The sequence below is a fragment of the Pezoporus occidentalis genome, unplaced genomic scaffold, assembly GCF_034315485.1.
Source record: "Pezoporus occidentalis ecotype Australia unplaced genomic scaffold, CSIRO_AGI_Poc_V1 ctg13, whole genome shotgun sequence".
Classification (NCBI taxonomy): domain Eukaryota; kingdom Metazoa; phylum Chordata; class Aves; order Psittaciformes; family Psittacidae; genus Pezoporus; species Pezoporus occidentalis.
Window position 1 is genome coordinate 5,681,458 of NW_026913103.1, and position 23,580 is coordinate 5,705,037.

The 23,580-nt window shown below is 38.6% G+C and overlaps 1 protein-coding gene across 3 annotated transcripts in view; it reads left to right on the plus strand.

The window, feature by feature from the left end:
• The window catches only part of MEI4 (meiotic double-stranded break formation protein 4), an 80,500-nt gene that overhangs the window by 26,226 nt on the left and 30,694 nt on the right, over positions 1-23,580 (plus strand). The window contains exon 4 of one of the 3 annotated variants that reach the window (XM_062608236.1): positions 12,536-12,667. The exons of 1 other annotated variant lie outside the window; for it this stretch is intronic. In XM_062608236.1, coding sequence (XP_062464220.1) covers positions 12,536-12,667 — 132 coding nt within the window. The remainder of the gene's footprint in view (positions 1-12,535; positions 12,668-23,580) is intronic. One more of the 3 variants, XM_062608237.1, reaches the window with a different exon arrangement.

The window sequence follows — 23,580 nt, forward strand, 5'->3', positions numbered from 1 at the left end:
TATTTACATCTCTTGGATATAGAGCTGTGTAAAATGTCAAAACAGTTATTGTTAATCTGAATTTAGATTCTTGTTTGTTGCTTTGGAAGTAGAATAAAAATACTTCTATATCTGTCTTCTTTCAGGGCATTTCAGCTGTATTCAGAGCTGTCATGGACAAATACAGTCACAGGGTGCTGCATTACATAAGATTTATGCGATATGATCCCTAGTTGTGTCACCATAGTTTCTTAGCATTGTTGAGAGAAGTTCAGTTCGCTGCTTGTACTTCTTCTAGGTGCAGCTGATACTGTAATTTGGAGCATGGCTAATGGATCAGCTATGTGCCAGAAGATCCTGGCCTTCACCCCGGGTTCTGTATAGAGATCTGTGACTGTTTTCTTGGACCTTTTGTTTTAAGGAATTAATCAAAGCGCTAGAATAGAAGACAGTGGTACATTTCCTTCAAGATTCTTAATGTCAAACTGTATAGGGCTGTCAGAAGAGACTGCTTTCTTGTGCCTTGTTCTTGTTCAACCGTCTGTCCCACCTCACTCATAATCTCTTTCAAACAAGACCCAGAAGGAAGAGAGATGTGTTTCAGTGAACTCTCGTCAGTTGCTTCTTCTCATGCTATGTTTAAAACATCAATACTGACTTAGAAAATTTTATCAAGAGTCATGAATTGCTTGCTGCATTCAAATAATGAAAAAAAAAAATCCTTATTGTTATGTGCTATTTTCTTCTCTTTTTTTTTTTTTTTAAGCCCCTTTGGAAATTGTCTACTCTGTGTTCAAGGTAGTTTTGAAGTTGGTTTAACAGTATCTTCGTGGATACTGAGACATGAGCACAGTGTCTAGGAACTTTTCTTACCGTTTGGGACTTCGTGGCCTGTTTCCATTTTTCTCTCTATGTGTTCCTTAGTGTCCTGGTTTCAGCTGCAACAGTTATTATTCTGCTTTCTAGCAGCTGGTGCAGTGCTGTGTTTCAACTTTAGCCTGAGAAGAGTGCTAACGCACTGATGTTTTAGTTGTTGCTAAACATGCATTCTGGGTAGTAACTTAATGCCTTTACTGATGTTTGTGTGAGAAAAGGTTCACAAATCTTCATTAAAATAACAAGTTGAAAGCTAGTACAGTGAAAAGCAGAAAAATATTTTAATCTTATTGGCAATTATATAATTAAATATATGGAAGTGTGCTTCTGCAATTGAAGAAGTAGACATCAGTTAGAACAATGGTTTTGAATCTTATCTTGGATACAATTTGTATGATTCATTAACGATTGAACTTGCTTGGAAGAGAGTAATCATAAACTTTGATGGCTTTAATATGTGCAGCAGTATATATTTGATACATGTTCCAACTAGTTGTGGGTGACAGTAAATTTCCCCATCCATGTATAATTTGCAGTATCTTTTGTTAGTAACTGCCAGGACAGTACATAACTGTTTACAAGAGTCTTTCCTTCTCAGCGCCAGATAAAAAATAAAAATAGTCATTCATGGCATTGGTGGTTCCCAAGTATAAAACTAGTGGCCTTCAGTTTTCCTAAATTGAGTCCCAAGGGGAATACTGTGGTTCTTGTGCCATGGTGTGTTTTCATTGGCCAAAGAATTTTGCTTGCATAGTGGAAGAGCAGTTCATTTGTATGAATATTAAAATGTGTTGCCAGGATTTTATGGTCTAGTAAGAGTCAATGTTTTAATCTCTTGATTGTTGAATTAGATTTTCTCAGCAATCTGTTGTCCTATGTAGAGAGCTGTTTGAGTCAAATGGTAATCAAAATCCGTTGTCTTGTAAATCACTATAGTCTAAAGCAATCACCAAAAGACTGACTTTCATTTACTTCAGTAAAGTGGATCAGAGTAACTAACTAGACAGGAATGAATGAATGAATGAATGAATGAGTGAATGAATGAATGAGTGAAAGAAACTTTGTCTGACTCTTAGACTTTTGTCCCCTTTGCCTCCTCAGGCAACCTCAGCTGATACACATCATGTACTAAAGCTACAATTATTGCCGTTACAGAATGAAGTTAGCAAGATTTATTTTTTTTTAACCATAAGGGCAAATTTTTTTTATGGTTTCCAACCTCACTGTAAAGCTTTTTGTCAGGACAACTCTTTTCCTAGTAACAAATAATGTAATTTCCTGATTTTAACCACGTAATTAATTAGTATTCAGGGTATAATAGATTATTTCCACTAGGAGGAGAAAAAAGGGATGGGATGGGCCTTTGCTTGATTTACAAATTAAATGTATGAAGGCCCTTAATGAAGTAATGCAGAAAGTTCTTGATTTTGTTGAATAGGATACGAAATATATATCAAAAGCTGCTTATTTTTTTTACCTCTGCCCTCAGTCTCTGTCCAGTGAATGCTTTCTGTGAAAGCTCTCCTAACTTTCTGCAGCATTGCATTGGCAGTGTCAGTTTGCTTCTTTGGCATCTCTGTGATATTTGCAGCTGAGTCCATGTGGAACAACACTAGCATCAGAGCATACCCCTCAGTCCTTCACTTAGCATGGTTGTGCAGAAGCACTTGAATTCTATCTAGGTCTTGTCTTCTGTTATTCTAGCTGTATTATTGAACAAAAGGAATAGTTTTTGGTTGTTTTTTTTTTTTGTCTCAGGGGTACCATAATAAGGTGATTAGTCAAAGGGGTTATAGGACCACCATAGCTCCATCACAGCATTACTTACCCCAGTACTTTAGTTCCATTAGGGTCACTTCCAGATAGAGGCCTAGGGTTGTTCCTGCTGTAAGGATTGTCTTTTCATGGAAAAGTTCAGTTTGTTGCTTTTAAACAGATAAAATTTTATTTATTTATTTATTTTGTCTTGGTGGAAAATTACATCTTCTAGTTTTTGAAGGTGGCTGTATATCCCAAGGGGTTTTTGGTAGTAGACCTCAACCATTTCTTAAAACATGTGTACATACTTTAATAATAAGAATCGTAGGGTTTCTTTTGGTTGTTTTTTTTTTGCCTGTTTACTAATGCACGTTTTCTCATAGCTTAAATTTATTATGCTTCCCTAGGAAATACTTTTGTGTGTCCAAATGGAGGGGATGTTCTGGTGATAGGACAGAAATTAAAAGTCACCTCTGTAGAGCCTGTTATCTGCAGCCAGTTGCAAAGACAGTTAAGTATTCTTTGCCTAACTTCTTAGTGCTCAACTGCAGTGAAATCTACAACCCTAAACAAGGTACCTCTGTTCTTCTTAGGTATGCATGCCAGGTACCTGGCATCTTTAAGTGGTACTCCAAGTAGCTCTCACACTGTGGGCAGAGAGAAGAAGAGTGCAAGATTGGGAAATAAATGTCTGAAATCCATTTTCATTTGCTGGAAGTGTCTATAAATCTTAGATACTTAAATGAGACATCAATTTAGGTCCCTGAATTTAAGTATGACCAGCTCATTGCTTAGTTTAAAAATCTAAAAGCTGAAGAATACCTGTTTTCTGTAATTTATCCAGTGACTTTTTCTAAGCAGTCCTCAGATAAAAGATTTTAATCCGTAAATCTCTTGCTCTCAGTGAGCTTACACTTACTGCTTAGTATCTCCTACATCTATTAACATGGCTTGGCAACTCAGCATCACCAGGCAGGTAGGCAGTTTTTCACTCCTCTAGGCTTCTGACCAGGACTAGTTAAGAAGGAGGAATAAAAAGTAATATAAATTCTCATCTCTTAGGGAGGGAAAATTTTGTATCTAGAGTTGCTTCTTCGTTGTCAGTAGAATATTTACACTAGGTATTAAAAAAATGGGCAGCAGTAACATCAGAGTTCTCTGAGTGGCAGCTGATGTGAATGCTGCTTGTTTACCTGGGATTAATAATGGCGTCCTGTTGACAATATTTACTGGATCCAGCCTCTTGGATGAATTAGGTATTTAGATGCTTAACTCATGAATCCCAAGAAGATGCAGACGTCCTTGTTCTCTGCCAAGATAGCATTGTTTAAAGTAAATTTGTTGATGAAAACTGATGCCAGCAGGATCCCTAACGTCTTTAGGAGTTAGCTGGATTTCTTTACACATCAGATTCTTACAGTCTTCAGATTAACTGATAACTTGTGTTTGCATGTCCTCAAGGAAAGTGTTGCCTTTCCTGTAAAGGTGATTGGGGTGAGATGATATACGCAAGGTACTTGGTTTTAGTGTGTGGAAGTGGGTGTTACCATTTTTAAGGTAGAAACTAAATTAAACATGGCAGTGATTTGCAGCCCCGAATTCTAAGGACATCCAGGTTGTGCTTTAGTTTGGAGTTAGGGATTTTTGGTTGGTTGGTTTGCCTTTTTTTGTTGTTTAAAAAAGACCAAAAAACAAGCACAGAAACTCACAACAGCGTCTGTTACATGTATTTTATCCCATCAACTAAGTGTCATTGTTTTTTATTTATTATCCAACTCAGGAGTATGTAGTGTGCTCAAAATGAAAAAGACAAGTCTTTATCCTGTGAAAGGCAGGGTTTTGGGTTTTTCAGTCATGGGCTGCTATATGAGACACCTGTTTTGCTGGTGGCAGGTGGGGTACACCAGTCCCAGAGGGGGAAAATGTTTTTGGGGCAGGAGTTAGCAGGGCTCATTGACAGGGGTTTAAACTAGATATGAAGGGGGAAAGGGAGATAACTGGGCCTGTTAGGGACAAGCCCCAAGAGAAACATGCTAGGGCTTGAAGAATGGCAGACTAGGGAGGACTCTCAATCTATTATTTCATTTGAGGGAAAGGATAGTTGTTTAGACCCTGTCCCGCAGGGGAAAAAGGGTACCAGGGCAAGAGTTAGCAGAGCTCACTCACCGAGCTTTAGGTTGCTCACTCACCGAGCTTTAGGTTAGATTCAAAGTGCGAGGGGGTTGTAGCTGGGTTTGAACTAGTGGGCCATTGTTCTAGTATTAAGGAAGACCAGAAGGCCTCCCACCTCCCAAGGGTGCCACTAGCGTGCTCTGCTCACTCCCTGAAATGCCTGTACACCAATGCACGCAGCATGGGGAATAAACAGGAGGAGTTAGAAGTCTGTGTGCGGTCTAAAGGTTATGATCTGGTGGCAATTACAGAGACATGGTGGGACAGCTCACAGGACTGGAATGTGGTCATGGGTGGCTATGTCCTTTTTAGGAAAGATAGGTCAGCAAAGCGAGGTGGTGGAGTTGTTCTTTATGTGAGAGAGAGAGACTAGAATGTATTGAGTTCTGTCCAGGGGCAGATGAGGAGCAAGTGGAAAGTCTGTGGGTACGAATTAAGGGACAGGCTGGTACAGGTGATACAGTTGTGGGGGTCTATTATAGACCTCCTGATCAGGACGAAGGAATTGATGAGGCTTTCTACAGGCAACTGAAAGCAGCCTCACGACTACATGCCTTGGTCCTCATGGGGGATTTTAACTACCCAGATATTTGCTGGAAGACTTACACAGCCAATCATTCACAGTCTAGGAGGTTCCTCCAGTGCATCGATGATAACTTCTTAATGAAAATGGTGGACAAACCAGCTAAGAGAGGAGCGCTGCTGGATCTAGTGCTAACCAACAAGAGGGTCTGGTTGAAACGGTGATGGTCAATGGCAGCCTTGGCTGCAGTGACCATGAGATGGTGGAGTTTAGGATCCTGTGTGGGAGGAATAGAATACCTAGCAAGGCCACAATTCTGGATTTCCAAAGGGCCAACTTTGGCCTCTTCAGTCAATTGCTAAGGGAAGTATCATGGCAAAGGATACTTGGTGGTAAAGGGGCTCAAGATAGTTAGTCAGCATTCAAGGATCACTTCTTCCAGGCTCAGGATCAGAGTATCCCAGTGGGTAGGAAGTCAAATAGGGGAGCCATGAGACCAGCATGGTTAAACAAGGAACTGCTGGGCAAACTCATGTGGAAAAAGAGAACCTGTGGATTATGGAAAGAGGGGCTGGCCACTTGACGGGAATATAGGACAGTTGTTAGAGAATGTAGGGAGGCAATTAGGGCAGCTAAGGCCTCCTTGGAACTTAAATCTTGCAAGTCGGGTTAAGGACAATAGAAAGGGCTTCTTCAAATACACAGCGGATAAAGCTAACACAAGAGGCAATATAGGCCCACTGCTGAATGAAGTGGGTGCCCTGGAGACAGAGGATATAAAGAAGGCAGAGGTGCTGAATGCCTTCTTTGCCTCTGTCTTTACTCCTGCAGACTCTCCCCAGGGGACCCAGATTCCTATAGCCTCAGAAGGAGTCAGGATAAAGGAGGAGTTTGCTTTGGTGGATGAGGATTGGGTTAGGGATCAGTAAAGCAATCTGGACATCTATATATCCATGGGTCCAGATGGAATACACCTGCGGGTGCTGAGGGAGCTGGCGGAGGTCATTGCTGGGCCACTCTCCATTATCTTTGGTAAGTCGTGGGAAACAGGTGAGATGCCTGAGGATTGGAGGATGGTAAATGTCACGCCTGTTTATAAGAAGGGCAAGAAGGAGGACCCGGGTAATTATAGATTGGTCAGCCTTACCTTCATCCCTGGAAAGGTGATGGAACAACTTATTCTAGACACCATCTCTAGACATATCAAGGATGAGGGGGTCATTAAGAGCAGCCAACATGGTTTTACCAAGGGGAAGTCATGTTTGACCAACCTTATAGCCTTCTATGAGCAAGTAACTAGGTGGCTGGATGATGGTAGAGCGGTAGATGTGTTTTTTCTTGATTTCAGTAAGGCATTTGATACTGCCTCCCACAGCATCTTCATAGATAAGCTAAGGAAGTGTGGGCTTGATGATCAGGTAGTGAGGTGGATCAAGAACTGGTTGAAAGGAAGAAGGCAGAGAGTTGTGGTTAATGGGGCAGAATCTAGCTGGAGGTCTGTGACTAGTGGAGTCCCTCAGAGGTCGGTGCTGGGACCAGTGCTGTTTAATATTTTCATCAACGACCTGGATGAGGGAACTGAGTGTGCCCTCAGCAAGTTTGCTGATGATACTAAACTGGGAGGAGTGGCTGACACACCAGAAGGCTGTGTTGCCATTCAGCGAGACCTGGACAGGCTGGAGAGTTGGGTGGAGAGGAACTTGATGAAATTCAACAAGGGCAAGTGTAGAGTCTTGCATCTGGGGAAGAACAACCCCATGTACCAGTACAGGTTGGGGGCTAACCTGCTGGACAGTAGTAAGGGGAAAGGGACCTGGGGGTCCTGGTGGATAGGAGGATGACCATGAGCCAGCAATGTGCCCTTGTGGCCAAGAAGGCCAATGGCATCCTAGGGTGCATTAGAAAGGGTGTGGTTAGTAGGTCAAGAGAGGTTCTCCTCCCCCTCTACTCTGCCTTGGTGAGGCCGCATCTGGAATATTGTGTCCAGTTCTGGGCCCCACAGTTCAAGAAGGACAGGGAATTGCTTGAAAGAGTTCAGCGCAGAACCACAAAGATGATTAAGGGAGTGGAACATCTCTCTTATGAGGAGAGGCTGAGGGAGCTGGGACACTTTAGCTTGGAGAAGAGGAGGCTGAGGGGTGACCTCATCAATATTTACAAACATGTAAAGGGTGAGTGTCAGGATGATGGAGCTAGGTTTTTTTCAGTGATGTCCAGTGATAGGACAAGGGGCGATGGGTGTAAACTGGAGCATAGGAGGTTTCATGTGAACATCAGGAAAAAATTGTTTACTGTGAGAGTGACAGAGCACTGGAACAGGTTGCCCGGGGGGTTGTGTAGTCTCCTACATTGGAGATATTCAAGGCCCGCCTGGACAAGTTCCTGTGTGATGTACTCTAGGTTACCTTGCTCTTGCAGGAGGGTTGGACTAGATGATCTTTTGAGGTCCCTTCCAACGCTTGGGATTCTGTGATTCTGTGAAACTGAGAGAAAAAGTGAAGTAAGTTTAGAATCAAAGAGATGGTATTATTGTAACTGTAGAATTTCTAATGCAGCACGCTTTGTGTTTGAAAGTGACAGTTAGAGAAGTTACCTGGGTAGCAGTGTATCTCAATAACGTGAAACACTTTAAAACAAATTTAAAATGAAAGAATAATTAAAGATTTAAAGATAAATTATATAAAATGCAACATGAGTTTACCAGAGGTAAACTGTAGCAGAGCAATGTAAGAGCATTCTTTGTAAAATAAACTGTGTTTACAGATGGAAGATTTGGTAGCTTTTATCTCTCTGGTGTTCAAGAAAGTATTTGTTATGGAACACATACTAGAAGAATAATGAAACTGAAGATGATATTCTTTAGTGCTTTATTCTTTTGTAATTGGTTAGGAAAACAGCTAGAGAAGTAGCAAGAAGTTGTGCTGTGTACCAAATGTTTACAACTGTCAGGAATAGAAGGGGAAAGGTTTGTGTATGTCAGTCAGAGGACATACTACTTAAGGGTAGTCCAGTCTCTGCAGGTGCGCTGGTTCTGGTCTGAGTCTATCCTTGTTACTTAAGCAGTAAAACCCTTCCCTTATGCAGGGAAGGAGAGGATAAAGACCTAGGAAATCTGCTTCTGCCAGAGGTCTTGGTGGTGTGAAGAAGCAATAAGGGGATGGGGGGGAAATGGGGAGGTGGCTGCAAGTGTCTCCACAGCAATTTCTTTGGTCTCTCTCTCTCCTCCTTCACAATGTAGCGGCAGCAGCCGACTTGGCTTATTTTAGCCTGTGGACAGGAGCTACAGATGCACTAATTGCTGACTCTTTTGCTAGTGAATTGGTATTGGATTGTATAAAAACATGTAGGGAACCAGAGGCACCCTGCTGATCAGTGAATCAGAGAGTAGGTTTTAGGCAGCCATGAAGAAATAAACCTGAAAAAGATACTTTCAGTCTGTGAGTGCACTTTCACACTCCCAGTCTGACATACAAGCTTCCTGGTCAGCAAAGACAACTGGTAGGAGTTCATGTAGTTCACTTCCTTGGAGATCTTCCTTCTTCACTCCACAAATTCAGCAAAGCTGCACCTAAGCCAGTAGGTTGCATGTTTACTTCAGTGAGTATCATAATATGTACTGCTGGCATTTCTGGCTTTTCCAGTATAATTCACCAGAGTGTTCTGATTTTCAGAAGATTTAGTAGACAGACTGTAGGTTACTTATTTCTCCATCTCCATCCTCTGCACAGCATGCAGGTGCTGTATTGCAGTAATTCTTTTGCAGATACTGAAATATTTTAATTTTCTTAATTTTTTGCACCTTTTTTGAACCTTTTCTTAAACAAACAAACAAAAAAACCCAAAAAAAACCAAAATAATTGTTCACCCCTTTTGCATTTTTCCTTGGGTTTTGTAATATTTTTGGTGCATGCAGTCAAACGTGGTAAAGAGACCTGCCTCTGTCATATGTCACACTGTCTGCCAGAATGTTTTCAGCTAAAGCTCTGCAATAAAGTCCTGAAACACTGTAATATAAAAGGCAGCTTGCAGCAGCCAAGCTAACTGAGGGTCCTAGCAGAGAACATCAGGTTTAAAAGAGTGAAAAAGATTATGAAAGACAAAGGGCAAAGCAAGGGCTTGAGATGAGGTTTACAGAGGAAAGAATTGGAATAATGCATCAAATCCCAAGGCTTGAAGATAGGAGAAACAGTGCAGCATAAACAGGAAGAGAGACAGAATGACAGCTGTCAAATTAACAAAGGAAGCAACATCACAGTAAGATTAAAAAAGGGCTACTAAGGTTCTCTGTCCAAAAGTGAAGCTCTCAGTTGACATTGATGAGTTAGAGAAGAGGTTGGACTTCAGTCAGCAAAGGGCAAGGGTGATGTGAATTCAAAGGCAAAAATACTGTGGTTTTTTTAACACCTCACAATTTGAGGATACCTGTAATAATTTTTTGCCTTTGTCCTGTATTGCCAAATATGCTAGTCACTTGGGGCATGAAAGCTGTAAACGAGTGAAACAAACTGTGGTGCAATGTTCTTACAGTTGTGGGGTGTAGTATATCATGGCAGCTCATGAAGCAGCTGAACTCAGAAGTTCTGGATAGCTGTAACTGAAGAAAAGTGTAACACATTCTGATAAATGAATTCTAAACAAATAATTCGTAAGTAAAGATTTTTATCCCAATTTTCTGAGGAAACAAGACTCATAGGAGTGTGCTGTTTGTTTTGCTTATCAATCTTTTGCTCTGACTTGCCTGTATGGATGGGCAAGGGCCTAAATGGTAGGTGACAAGGTGCATGGGAAGCTGCAGATCCAACGCTGCATGTGGGCGGACCAGCGCATGGATAGCTAGAGTTAGCTCAGGAGTTGACAGTCGTGGTCGGACACTTCCTGGTTGCCTAAGCAGCCTTTTTTCCAACCAGATTTGGATATCCCACTTGCCCTTGGTCATCGTGCTTGTAGTAAGCATGGTTAAAGCCCTTCACAAAGCTTTGCTCGCGAAGCCAAGCCATCAATTTCTGAAACGGATAGTGAGTTCGAAATCACATGGGAAGAAGTAGAAAGTCAAAAAATACCTTCCAGTAGGCTTTAAAATCAGTGGCTGGGTGGAGGAGAGACCAAATCATTATGCTTGAGGCAAGCAGAGCATTATATATTCATTTTGGCAGCAGCAGGCCAATAATCCACATGTCCTTCCCAGCTTCTGGTATAGCATTGCTCTCTCTTGCTCTACATCCTGAGGAACATGGGAAGAGAGCAGAAGCCCAGGTGTTAGAGGAGAGTTGGGGACAGATGATGCAGCTCCTGAATAGTGAACTGAGCTCCATTATTTTCTTGCTTCTGATTGTATGTTTTTGACAATCTAATTTTCTGACTGCTTTTACCTGAGAATCCCTGAAGAGCAGAGGTTTTATTTCATCTATACCATTAAGCAAGCCCAAGGGATTAAAAGATTTCAGTTCCTTTTGTAACATTTCATAGACTGGGGAGCTAAAGATATGCTTTTATCTTTAATGAATTTGCATACTATTTGAACTAGTATCCGTTTGAATGTTTCCAGAGTTTAATTAGTAATACATGAACATTGCTCGGAAACACAAAGACTTACTTCTGTTCACTATTTACAGGTTCATTGCTTATATGCTATACATTTTTCTATTTGATTTTAATGCATATAGCCTGAGAGTGTTATTTTTAACCTTATTTTTTTGTTGTTCCCTTTTTTTCCCCTTAAAATAAGGTTCCACCAAAATAGAATATTAAATCCATACTCTTTAATTAACCAGTTAACAGGTGGGATTTTTCAGTGGCATTGATACCCATATCTCAAGTATCGTAAGTACAGTCAGTACAAAATCCCTTTTACTTCTTTAGTAGAGGCTCAGGCTTTAAATTTGAATATCTAGTCCTACAGAATTCCAGCTAGAAAATGATGACTTTTCTAAACCAGAAAGGATACCGAAATATTGTGAAAAATCCTATTTTAGTTAAATCTCAGCTGCTAGCATTAATAACTACAAAAAAATTAAAAATGTTCATTGTTTTCAGTAATTTCCAAGACGATTCATCCAGTGCAAACTTGTGAAGGGGGAGCAAGTATCTTTATGTTTGTATATATATATATATATATGTGTGTGTGTGTGTGTGCGCGTGCGTGTGTATACATACATCAGCTGGCTAGTGAACTAAACACGACTGTTAATAGGATGCAGTGGTCTGCTTTCATGTGGTTAAGATGTAGTTATTCTTACACATACAAATTTGGGTCATATATCCTTTTGTCAGTCAAAAAGACTCATTTACAAAAAGATACTGAATGTTAATGTCATAGGGGTATACATTATATAAAAATATAGATTACACTTATATTTAATGTGTAAGTTAATGTGTATTTTTTCTTTGAAAGAACTGCAATACTTTTATATATAGAAATGACAATTTCTTCTACTAGTGTTTACTTTAGGAGAATAGTAGGTTTTGTTGCATAATAGCTATACATTTCCAGTGCAGAAAACAAGAGAGTTGGTTTGGGTTTTTTGTTTGTTTGTTTATTTTGGGTTGTTTGTTGTTTTTTTTTGTGGTCTTGTTTTTTGTTTTTTTTTTTTGTTGTGGTTTTTGTTATATATATAAATAAAAGACTGTGGGGAAAAAATTGCTAATATAATTCTCATATAAGTTCGTATCTCTTCTCCTGTGGTTCAGGAGAAATGCTTTGGTTACAGCTTGTTAAGCAACAATCTGATAATGAACTGTTTGAATTTGAAAATATGGTGTCTTGTGTTAGTTAGCATTTAATCAAGTTTGTTCCTGATAACTCTATTGACAGAGAACTCAGTAGAGCTCTTAACTTGCTCATATAGTTGTTTGAATTTCAAAGAATTCCTTTGTTCATTTGTCTACCTGTGATGAACAGAATTACCGTATGTGCAGGGCAGTTACCAGTTTTCTACGACAGCAGATGGGCAAGATGACAGCTAATGCTGAAAAGCTACCAGCTGGGGATTTCACAGTCTTGCATGAGTTTGTCCATATGATGGTTTCCTGTAGTGCTAATGTTTCAAGAAAATAAAGTTTCTGGGCAATGGATGTGGTTTCTCATAGATCTTGTAACGTGTGTAATTAATAGAGTTTTAAACATTAAAATTCTGAATTTTACTTTTTTATTTAGTATGTAAATCACTTTTTTATTTAAAGTCATTTTTGGGGGTAAAAAGGATTACATATATTGTTATTTTTCTTTAGTTTCAGGCACTGCATGCTGTATCACACACACTGGTTTTGCTAGGAAGGAACAACATACTAAGGAATTCTTTAATATCTCTTCTACTATCAGAAGTACGTAAGTTTGCTGAGCAGCTGTTGCAGGCTCAACAGGTATTGTCATCTTTTCTTTTGGAGAAGAGCTAAAGAGTGGTGTTTGGAAGTGTTTTGTATGTACCTGTTTCATAAAAGGTAATAAATGGATCCTTCTACGGAATATGCAGGTTTAGGAACCCAGAAAATGTTAGCATCTACCTTTAGCAGGTTCAAAAAAAGAGATACCAAGTAAAAGAAAATTTCCTTATGGCCAAAGATAAAATTATCAGACTGTGTAATATATAGAACGTATAGGTTTTAAGATCATGCTATATAATTTGGAAAAGGCTTTGAAATAATTAGTTAAAACAGTTATTGCAACATGTAAATTGTTGTCTATGCAGGCCGTAATACAATGTAGGTATCCAGCTGAACCCACAAAGAAGTATGTCTGTCTCTACCTCATGTAAAACTGGAAAGAGAGTTACATTATTTCAGAATTAGATTTTATGTTTCACATTATAACATTAATTTTCATGATGCAAAAGTTATCCAACACTTAGAATTCTATTTAATTTCTTGCATTGAGTAGGAGATGAAGAGCAGAATAGAATGGGGATAATATTTTTGATGAAAGTTATTCTTGGGTTAAATCTTTTTTTTCCTGTAAACCACAGAGATTTTGGGGGCTTTGATTTTGTTTGTTTGTTTTTTTGTGGTGTTTTTGTGTGTGTGTGTGTGTGTTGTGTGTGTGTGTTTTGTTTGGGGGTTTGTTGGCGTTTGGTTTTTTTTCTGATTTTTTTTTTTTTTCTGTTTTTTGTTTTAAAAAAGGTAAATAGATGTTTAATATTTGGAGAAGAGGTGTTCAAAATAAATTGGGTTTTCATAGATATTTTCATGTATTTAATGCAAACTGTTCAGTTTCACCAGGGATTATGATTTGTCCTCGAAGGGTCAATAAAAAGAAAGCCTGCAGCTTTTTCTTCAGTGGCAAATAAAGCTGCTGATATATATATATATATATATATATAAAAAACATTAGTCATAGGTATATCTAGTTTAATGCTTTAAGTGTTGCTCAAACAGTCTAAACTTTATTCTTTTAATCTGTAGTTTATGATATGGGAGTAAATTCTGACTGCTGGCAAGGGAACATGTAACTTCCAACCCAAATTTCTAGTATGTTTGAATTATATTCTGAAGTCACTAGTAGCATACCAGAGTTATTGATGGTAGCCAAAAGAGAACAGACTTTAAACAAATGGAAGGGTAGGAAAGTATGTACTTAAAAAAAAAAAAAAAATCTCTTTTTTAAGTTTAAACAAGTTGCTTATTAAATCTCACCTGTTTAACAGAATTAGTCATCCCTTCTTTCAGCAGAGTTATTGCCAGTGGCAAAAACTGAATGCTCCACTGCTCCACACTAATTAAAAGTTTACATTGAGCATTCCACTTGGCTAAGTTACTACAGTACTAGTTAACCTTGCTATACTGTAATTAAGTATTGCTTTTGTATTTGGTACCTAAAATTTATTTCTAAAAATTTTTAAAGTAAGTCTGATGCCTCTTTGGCTCTGCTTTATGTTAGAAAGAACCATATATTTGATTTTAAGTTTATAATTAGGTTACAGAACTGTATAACTTGCAGCTGAGATGCTGGAAGTAAATCAGTATCCTTTGTTTTTAAATGTAAAAGATTCTCTTTAACTACAGAACTGATTTGGAATGTTTGAACTGGCAAATTACTTTATTACCAGCAGTGTAATTTGTTTATTTACAAGAAAATATTAGAACATTTGATTCATATGTAAATATGGAGCAGTTGATAATTTAATCCCTGAACGATTTGTATACCATAGCTGGTATAATAAATTGCTTAAATGCCAGTTTGTCTAGGATGGCTTGATACCCCTAGTTTATATTGTTGTTGGTTTGTTGGTTGGTATTGCCGCTATTTCTTCTTTCCCCCACTGTCAAGAAATGGAAACCTTTGATGGTACTTCTAGAGCAATTGAAGAAAGTTGTATCTAGCACTGAAGGGAAGATGTCAGTCTAGTGGGTGACAATTTCCAGAGAGACAGAGACTTGTATTCATTTATGGACGAGGGGAAAACAAAAAGAAAACAAAAAAGAAATTTTTTTATCTTTTAAATTTATTCTGTTTCTTTATACTTTGTATATGTGGAATGAAATTTGAGATGGTAAAATGCATTTGTTACTTGACCTTTTCAGCTGCAGGACTGTCCTGGGTTTAGCAGTCGCAGTCAATTTTTCTCCGTCTTGGTAGCTATTGCAGCGCTGTGTTTTGACCTTCAGCCTGGGAACAGAGGTGATAATACTGATGTTTTCAGTTGTTGCTAAGTAATGTTTGCCCTGACCAAGGACTTTGTGAGGCTCATGCTCTGCCAGGGAGGAGGGGAAGCCGTGAGGAAGCAGAGACGGGGCGCCTGACCCAGCCTAGCCAAAGAGGTATTCCATACCACAGCATGTCATGCCTGGGGTGGTAACTGGGTGTTACCTGGAAGGACACGGGTCTTCTGGGTCGGACTTGTTTCTCAGCAGGTGGTATTGTATTCTCTTCCCTTGTTATTTTCTCTTATCGTTGTTTTTGGTGGTAGCGGTGGTGATTTGTGTTGTACATTGGTTGCTGGACTGTTCTTGTCTCAACCCGTGGGAGTTGCACTCTTTCAATTCTCCTCCCCATCCCTCCTGGAGTGAGGAAGGGGAGAGACCCTGGGGTGGGGGTGGCGGGGGTAGGGGGTGGGCCTCGATTGCTTCCAGCCCGGCACGACTCACTGGGAGTGAGTGAACAAGCTGTCTGGCTAGGTTTAAACCACAACAAGGACCAAGTCCTTTTTCAGGTTAAGGCTTCATTACCTGCAGCCCTCCATCTCTCTCATTTTAATTACCTTGTATTTGTGCTTGATGCAAATCTTAGCCATTATCAGTCCACAGAACATTTTTTTTAATTTTTTTTTTTTTTTTTGGTTAAATAGCCCTTTCTGTTCACCCAGAGAAATAATCTAATTCTTTCGTATTCAAGAATTTAGAGCCACATTTACATAAAGAGAGTTACCTGCTCTGCTTTTGCTTCCTCCCACTAGGTTGTCAGTCTGCATTCTTCTGGTACTGAAATGCAGTAGACTGTCTCTTTTCCTTTTTCAGTTTTCCTCCTTTATTTTTTGTTTGTTTGTTGGCTTTTTACCCTTTTTAGGGGGGAGGGAATTGATAACATTATTTATTTATTTATATTTTCGTCATCCAGCATTACAAGTGCTTCTTGGAAGATTAATGCGATTTGACCAGCCAAACACAAATGCTGGTCTGGAATAGGACTTTCATATAATTTTACCAAAGCTTATGGGGCTTTCTTTTGAGTCCTTTGAAAACACTTTGCATTTAAGTAACCATCAGAAGAGTAAATGAGCTTCAGGCACTTAGGTAGAGATGCCAGTTAATAGATCTAGAACGATAAAGTAGTTCTGAAATGTTCATCTGCAAACACAGTGTTGGTCATCTGCGGAGAGCGGAAGGTTCAAGGTTCTGAATTTGAAGCAGGAGCTATGCATCTCTCTGTAGCTGACTCATTGTAGGATTTGAAAAGCTGCAGTTCACATAGGAAAAGTAGCTGAAGTTATGATTTGCTTAGCATGCTGCGATGGTAAAGGTTTTAAAGCTTGTGCATTCTTGTATTGTGCTCATTTGCAAGCCCTTATACATTCTGTATGTGATAATTATGTCTGAAAATAGTGCTTAACAAAAACCTTTCTACTTAACACAATAGGGCACTAAACTGTAGTAATTCTGACAGCCTAATTTATGGGCCTGCTTCTGAATCTTTCTGACTTCATGTAGGATTACTTATGGTAGTCATGATTCTTAAAAATACTTTTTTTTTCTTGTTTTATAATCAAAACTAACAATACAGTATCAGTTTGAAACATATCAAGTGACAGCTTTAAAAATAATCTTCATAAATACTGAAAATAGAATTTGCAGAAGGATAATACCTTACATAATCAAACTTCAGTAGCTGCCAAGTATCCTAATCGTCTTTTGTTGCTTAAGCAAAACTTCCATTAATTGAAAAGGCATTTGATGATTTCCAAGTAAGATAATCAAATTAGGGACTCTGAACTTTAGCTATGATTAGAGGTGTTTACCAGTTTTGTTTTTTGTTGTTTGGGGTTTTTTTGTTGTTGTTGGCAGATAGGAGAAACAAATCATCTGGGACATGTATTAACTTCACTTAATCAACCTACGAACATTTGGTGAAATATAGAAATTAAAAAATGAGCTTATTCATCCAAGAAAATTTCTGTGTTTTTTTTTTTTTTTTGACTAATCATAATTTTTTTTAAAGTTGAAGTTGTTTTCCAACACTGACTTGGATTAAAACCAAAATTCCTTTTATTTTTTTCTAAAGGAATCATCTAGGTATCTTAACATTTTTGTTTTAACTTCCCCGTTAAGACTTGAGCTAAGTTATAGTTTGTAAAATATTTGCATTATGGTATAGGCAATTTTATATTCAGTCATTTCTTCAATAGGAAGTATATTCAGCTCAGGTTACGTGGTTTGTGGGTGTGTATTTTGATACTTACTGAAAATTTTTTACTTTAAAATTTTGACTGATTTTACTGAGTTTGTATCTTCATCTTCCTGTCTATGGCCCTGGTTATCTGTCTGGGACCCACAGTTTTAAAGAGCTATCTATGCCCTTAGTTTTACAACTTAAAAATACAGGTTGAATGTAGGAGAGTGTATCTATCTAATGAACTACATACTATGCAGATCGCCCTGCATATTTTTATAGTCCCCTAATTGAATATATCTGTTAATATATCCCCCTCGGCTCCCCGCAGCCTCATGAAGATGGAGGTGAGGACGAGGGCCAGGGCTGTGAAGAGCAATGGGACGGCCGGGCACAAGTCCACGGCCACATCCATCTCGTTCTGTTGCCGGAGCCCACCCGTATTACAAGTCATTGCCATAAAGCACAGTGAGACAAGAACCTTAGCCCAAGCCCCACACTGGATAAACACTAACACAGCAAATACCGGCTCTAAGTAAGTTACAACATTCTGAAACTGTGAGATCAAGAGGAACAACTCTGAGAGCCAATAAACCAGCATTGTGACAAGTGACTATTAATCCAGTCAGATCTGTCATTATCTCAACCCTTCATGCCCCACTTTGGGCGCCAAAAGAAACTGTTGTGGTTTAAACCCAGCCACACAGCTCATTCACTCATTCCCGCCCTTCTTGCCCTCCCCCTGCTCCCAGAGGGATGGGGAGGAGAATCAAAAGAATGCAACTCCCGCAGGTTGAGATAAGAAAAGCTTAGTAACTAAGGTATAACACAAATCACTACTGCTACCACCAATAACAATAATGATAATGGAAATAACAAGGGAAGAGAATACAACACCTCACCACCCACCGATAACTCCCCCCCCCCCCCCCCCCCCCCCCAGCCTGACTGGGCACCGACCGATACCAAGTCCACTAACCCTTCCAGGTAACTCTCAGTTACATCCTGGGCATGATGTGCTGTGGTATGGAATACCTTTTTGGCTAGCCTGGGTCAGGTGTCCTGTCTCTGCTTCCTCCCGGCTTTCCCTCCTCCCTGGCAGAGCATGAGCCTCACAAAGTCCTTGATCAGTCTAAACATTTGAGCAGTAACTAAAAACATCGGTGTTATCAGCACTGTTCCCAGGCCAAAAGTCAAAACCACAGCAATGCCCCAGCTACTAAGAAGAAGAAAAATGACTGCTACTGCTGAACCCAGGACAATTAGAATATGCCAAACATATCAATTAATATTAGGATATGACAATGCGAACTATGCGAATAATAGAATTTCTTTTTAGTATTTTGGATCAATATCCTGATATTAGTATGGGAAATAAAAGTAACTAAGAAGCCCGTAAAACTGTGTAGTTACCCTGATTTTTTTTTTACGCAGTTAGGATGAGTTTTTTGGTAGTAAACTCTCAAGCAAGTTAGTATTTTGTTTTAATTCATTGAAGCACTTCATCATGTACTTAAAGTGAAACTCCTACTTCACTGCTTGGGTGACACCAAGACACTGATTTCTAGGCAAAAGCATATTAATATAAACTCAGTTGGATCCCTTCGTTCTTTTAATTTTATTTATGTTTGATATATATATTTAATTTTTATCTCTAGTAGGATCCTTTCATTTTTCATAAATACAGTTTATAAGAATACAGTAACTGAACCTTATCTTACCATGGAATAGAAATCATCTGATCCCCAATTGGATTCGTACTGCAAAGCAGATATGATTTTGAGATACTAAGAGTGCTGAATGATACTGTGAAAGATGGATTATTTTTCAAATGTTGAGCTTCTCACCATGATAACAGATCTTCCTACATGATAACTGTTTCAAAGACAAGACCAGAAATAACACATACTGGTTCAGTGCCCATTTCTATCCCCACCCCACCCCAGGTGTTAATTCCAAGGGGTCTGAAAAAGAAAATTAAAACCCAGAAAATAGATTTGAAAATAGAAAAAGGAAGACATAACTGCGAGGCTCTGGAAAGCCTTCTTCTTTAGCATTTGCTGATACATAGCTTGTCTAGCATTACGTTTTTATATCCCATTACCCCCTGAATGCTATTTTTCCATTTTTAAAACTTTACAGTATTTCTGTCACAAAACCTATACACTGAATAGGTGGTGTTTTTTAAATCAAAACACCAATTTATATGTAATTCTTAATAATAACTGTAAGTGTTAAGTCCCAATCCAAATGTGAGCGCTAACTTTTCCCCTGAAATTAATGGTGCAGTTACACTTCCACACAAGATATATGGTGGGATTCTTCCTATTTAGTTTAGATGTATGTAGTAGACAGTACTGTCTACTTCTTAAAGATCTCAGCCAAGCAGCTAAGGTCAACTAAAACATTTGCCAATGTGAAGACGGATAGTCGTACAAGGCTTTGTTGTATATTACATAAGTTCTTGAGAGTTGGTCTTATTACAGTAGAATAGCTTTGTCTCAAATAAGCCAAAGGAGTTAGGCATATGGTGGGATTTGTTTCACTTAACTTTGGATTTCTGTGATGCTTGCATCTGATTTGCTTACTTCTGTTTTCCTTTATAGCCAAGGGAGGGAAAGGCATTTCTTGTCCCATCTATATCGGATGTACATAATTATAATAGTTGGCCATAGAGTTGTCTGCTTCTCTCTGGCTATGAGAAATGAAACTTAAGTTGATTAGCTGAAATATAGATATTTATGTTGTAGACATCTAAAATTAAGAGAAGAAAATCCCATTGTATCTCTGAAGATTGCTTTTGGGTGATCTGGGCCAGAGTTGTTATGCCAGGAAGGGCCTAATCCTACAGAACAGTTGTAATAGATAGTAATGCAAAGTGTACTTCTGTCTGAACACTGACAAAATCACGCAAGTAAACTTATTAGATGTTTGTAACAAGCTATGTTTCAGATAGTGTAGTTAATAAGTTAACTTAGTTCTCAGGTATTCTGCTTCTTGAAGTGTACATGTTGGAAGAGACCGATGATGAACTAGAGTGCAGGATATGTGTATCTGAGATTTTTGTAACATGCATGAAGCTGTGGTGTGTCTGATACATATGCCTTTAAATAGGAAGCTCTGTTAAACTAACCGTGCTTGCAGGCAATGTATTTGGGAAGAAAATGAATAAGGAGGAGCATGAATGCAGTATGATTATTGAGCATTTTCTGAGATTTTTGTTGCCATTCAGCGCTGTATAGCAGTCATGTCACTGAAATGTCAAACTACGTGGCAACAGCTCTATGTGCAAGCAAATGAAGGGATGAACTATTCCTGTGGCTGGAGAGCCATTATTTTTTCTAGCATGCCTGCAAATTAGAGACATTGAGAATGTCAAGATGGACTAGCTCAGTTGGTAATCAATCCATTAGGGGAAATGCAGTTTGCCTGGAGCTGTGTTCAGCTAGATAAGAGAAGGTTTAAAGTGCTAAGGACAGAGCTATTAATGTCAGGGCTTGTCTTCGTAATCCTTTCTCCATGCAGTCATTCTGTATCCACTGGATGCTCTAGGCAGGTATAGTACCCACCACATGCTTTATTCTGAATGAGAGCATACCTGATGTGATGTTGAAAATTCATCAGATAAGCTTCTCTTTCTAAGAAGTCTCCTTTGTTTATGCAATTCAACCATAAGTTTATTTATGTTGTAATACAGCTTTTTTATGGGTTAGGAAAAAAGCTATACTGTTTTTCCCAGATATGGTAGATATGGCTAAAATCATTAATTAGAAAAAATAGCTGACACTATCATGCAGCTAGAAAAGCTAAATGCATTTTGCAGTCCACTGTTCAAGGTACTAAAATGGCTATCCAGCATATTTGGCTTTTTATATTTTGTACTGTTGAATTCTACTGGCACGTCAGATTATTAATACTTCACCCAGGTAAAACAAAAGAGATCGATGCCGTGTAAGCTTCATTAAAATAATTAAACTTGCGTCTGGACACCTGCTCATCCTTTTTTAGATTTCATTTCCTTCTTTATGTTGGTGAGCACAGGTTGCAACATATTTCACATTGTGAATGGTTAAAGATGCTGCAAAATAGTGCTCTGGGTAAATGTAGGATTATTTTCCATTCCATGTGACTGTTTATGCTACTGGTAACAAGTGAAATAATGGCTGGATAGAATAATCAGTGGATCTGCATTTTGTCTCATAGATATGCAGCTAGTTTAGAGATAAGTACTTGCAAAAACATAAATCTCTCCCCTGAAAGACAGGAGTGAAAGAATCAGTCTAAACTCGGTATCTGTCAGAAGAGTGCCATACACCTTTGAAGTGTATATCGGCTTTTGCTGCATATGTCATCCCCTATTACAGATTAGATTTTAAGATTCATGTGTGCCAGACAGAACTGGACAATGACAAATGGTTCATGCAGTTTCTCTCTTCCCTATCATACTTTCATAAAATGATAACACTAAGGAGAAAGGAGTTTTGAAGTACTAAAAAGTAGCAGGGCTTTGACTGCACTTATGTGCTTGGCAAATTGAAGATGACATGTAATCAGAAAACCTCAGGTGTGTTTGGGAACAGAAGCAACAAATATCAATTCCATGAGGAGAACCCTGTATTATTGTCGAGTAGAGAATTATTACTCTTACTACTGGTGAATCATCTCATTCATGAAAACATAATATTGGAAAAGGAAAAATGCTTAATTACAGATATCAGAATATATTATACCTCAATGAGTAAATAAGTAATATTCCTGGAAATCTCATTGTTTCAAATCATGCACAAAATCCAGGCTTTAAAAAGAACCAAACTAAACAAAACACAAAAAAACCCTGCCAACCAAACAAAAGAGAGAAAAAAACCAACCCCACCAACCCCCCCTCCCCCCCCCCCCCCCAATTTGATACAGATTAAAAAAAAAAGAAAAAAAAAAAAAAGAAAAAAGTGCAGTGAAATCTTATCTGGGCTGATGCTTTTACTTCATTATTCTCAGTGTAACTTCTTTTCCTATGTCTTTCTTTACAGCTCAGTTAATCCTCTTACATGCTTGAAAGCAGAATGTGAATAAGAAGCAGCATCTGATTTTTTGTGGCATATGTGGTATATCTGCTAAGTCTGGAAGACCATTTGATTATTACTTAATCTGTGTCTCCAAATAGGTAGTTTTAATGCTCCTGATAACCTCCTCTCTTCATGGAGCATTCTTGCTTACTGACAGTGATTTGCAAAATGGAGTGATGTTATGGAAAATTAAGCACCACTTCCTTAATGCTTTTGGGTATCGGAGTTGTGTATGTGAATTAGTGTTTATACCGTAAGTGCTCTTAAAGTTTCAATTTACAGGCAAAGTAACATTTTGTTGCAGATTTACCTTTGATTTTCTTTCTTCTTCTGGAGGATTGTTTAAAGTTTTCATTATCACTGAATGCACAGTTTCTGTGTCAGTCACTTTGTAGTGCTGCCTTAGTGTTTCATATCTTCATAGAGTGGAAAAGAGTTATAGCCATAGAAATTACTGATAAAATGGATTTTTGTTTGGAAGACTAATTACAGTCAAAAATTAAAACTGTCTTTAAATTAGTTAAATATAGGACAATGTAAATGGAAACTATGAATTTGTAGAGGGTAGTAATAAAATCATCACTTCATTTTTCTTTCAAATCATTATTTTCATTTTATAGGACACATCGAGATCTTTGAGTTACTTAGCTTTCACACTCTTGCCTCTCTTCAAACATGTGGAACAGACCTGTACATAATGATTTAGATCATCAGCTTGCCCCATTGGGACCTCATTTATTGGTTTGGGGTTTTTTGGTAAAAATACCTTTGAAGCTGTATTTATCTACCTATAGAGTTTATGCATAACCATCAGTACTTTAAATCACAATGCCAGGAAGATTAACTAATGTTTGTTCAGTGCTTTCCATAAAATGTTAAAGTGCTTTTAAAACTCATTATATAGCTCACTGTGAGACATTATAACAATGAAGAATGTGCAGACTGACAGCTTCTGCAATCTGCTGTGGTGTGCTGTCAAGCATAGAACAGCTGCTTCTGTTCTTTGCATGTTCTTTTTTTTTGATCAGCAATGAGTTTGATTTGATTCTGCTTGTGCTTGGATTGAACTCTGGATTTTCAAGGGACCACATAGATTAGCTTAGATTGTAAATTGGGGAAGGATGGCCGTAGTGCATTTAGAGTTAGGTTTATGGTTAGAACAGGATGTAGGTTTAGGATGGCAAAATGTTTGAGAGGCTGTACTTTGGAGTGTTTACCATGACCAGCCAGACTACACTTGTTCTGCTAGCTTGCTGTTAAGCAGGTTAGATAGATTTGGTGTTAGAGCAAGCTCGCTGGTTATGTGCTCAATTTGAAACTATGGCAGGCTGCAGTTGTGGTGGTGGAAGGGTTTTGGGTGCATATGCCTATGAACTGAACTGAGTGGGAGCTGC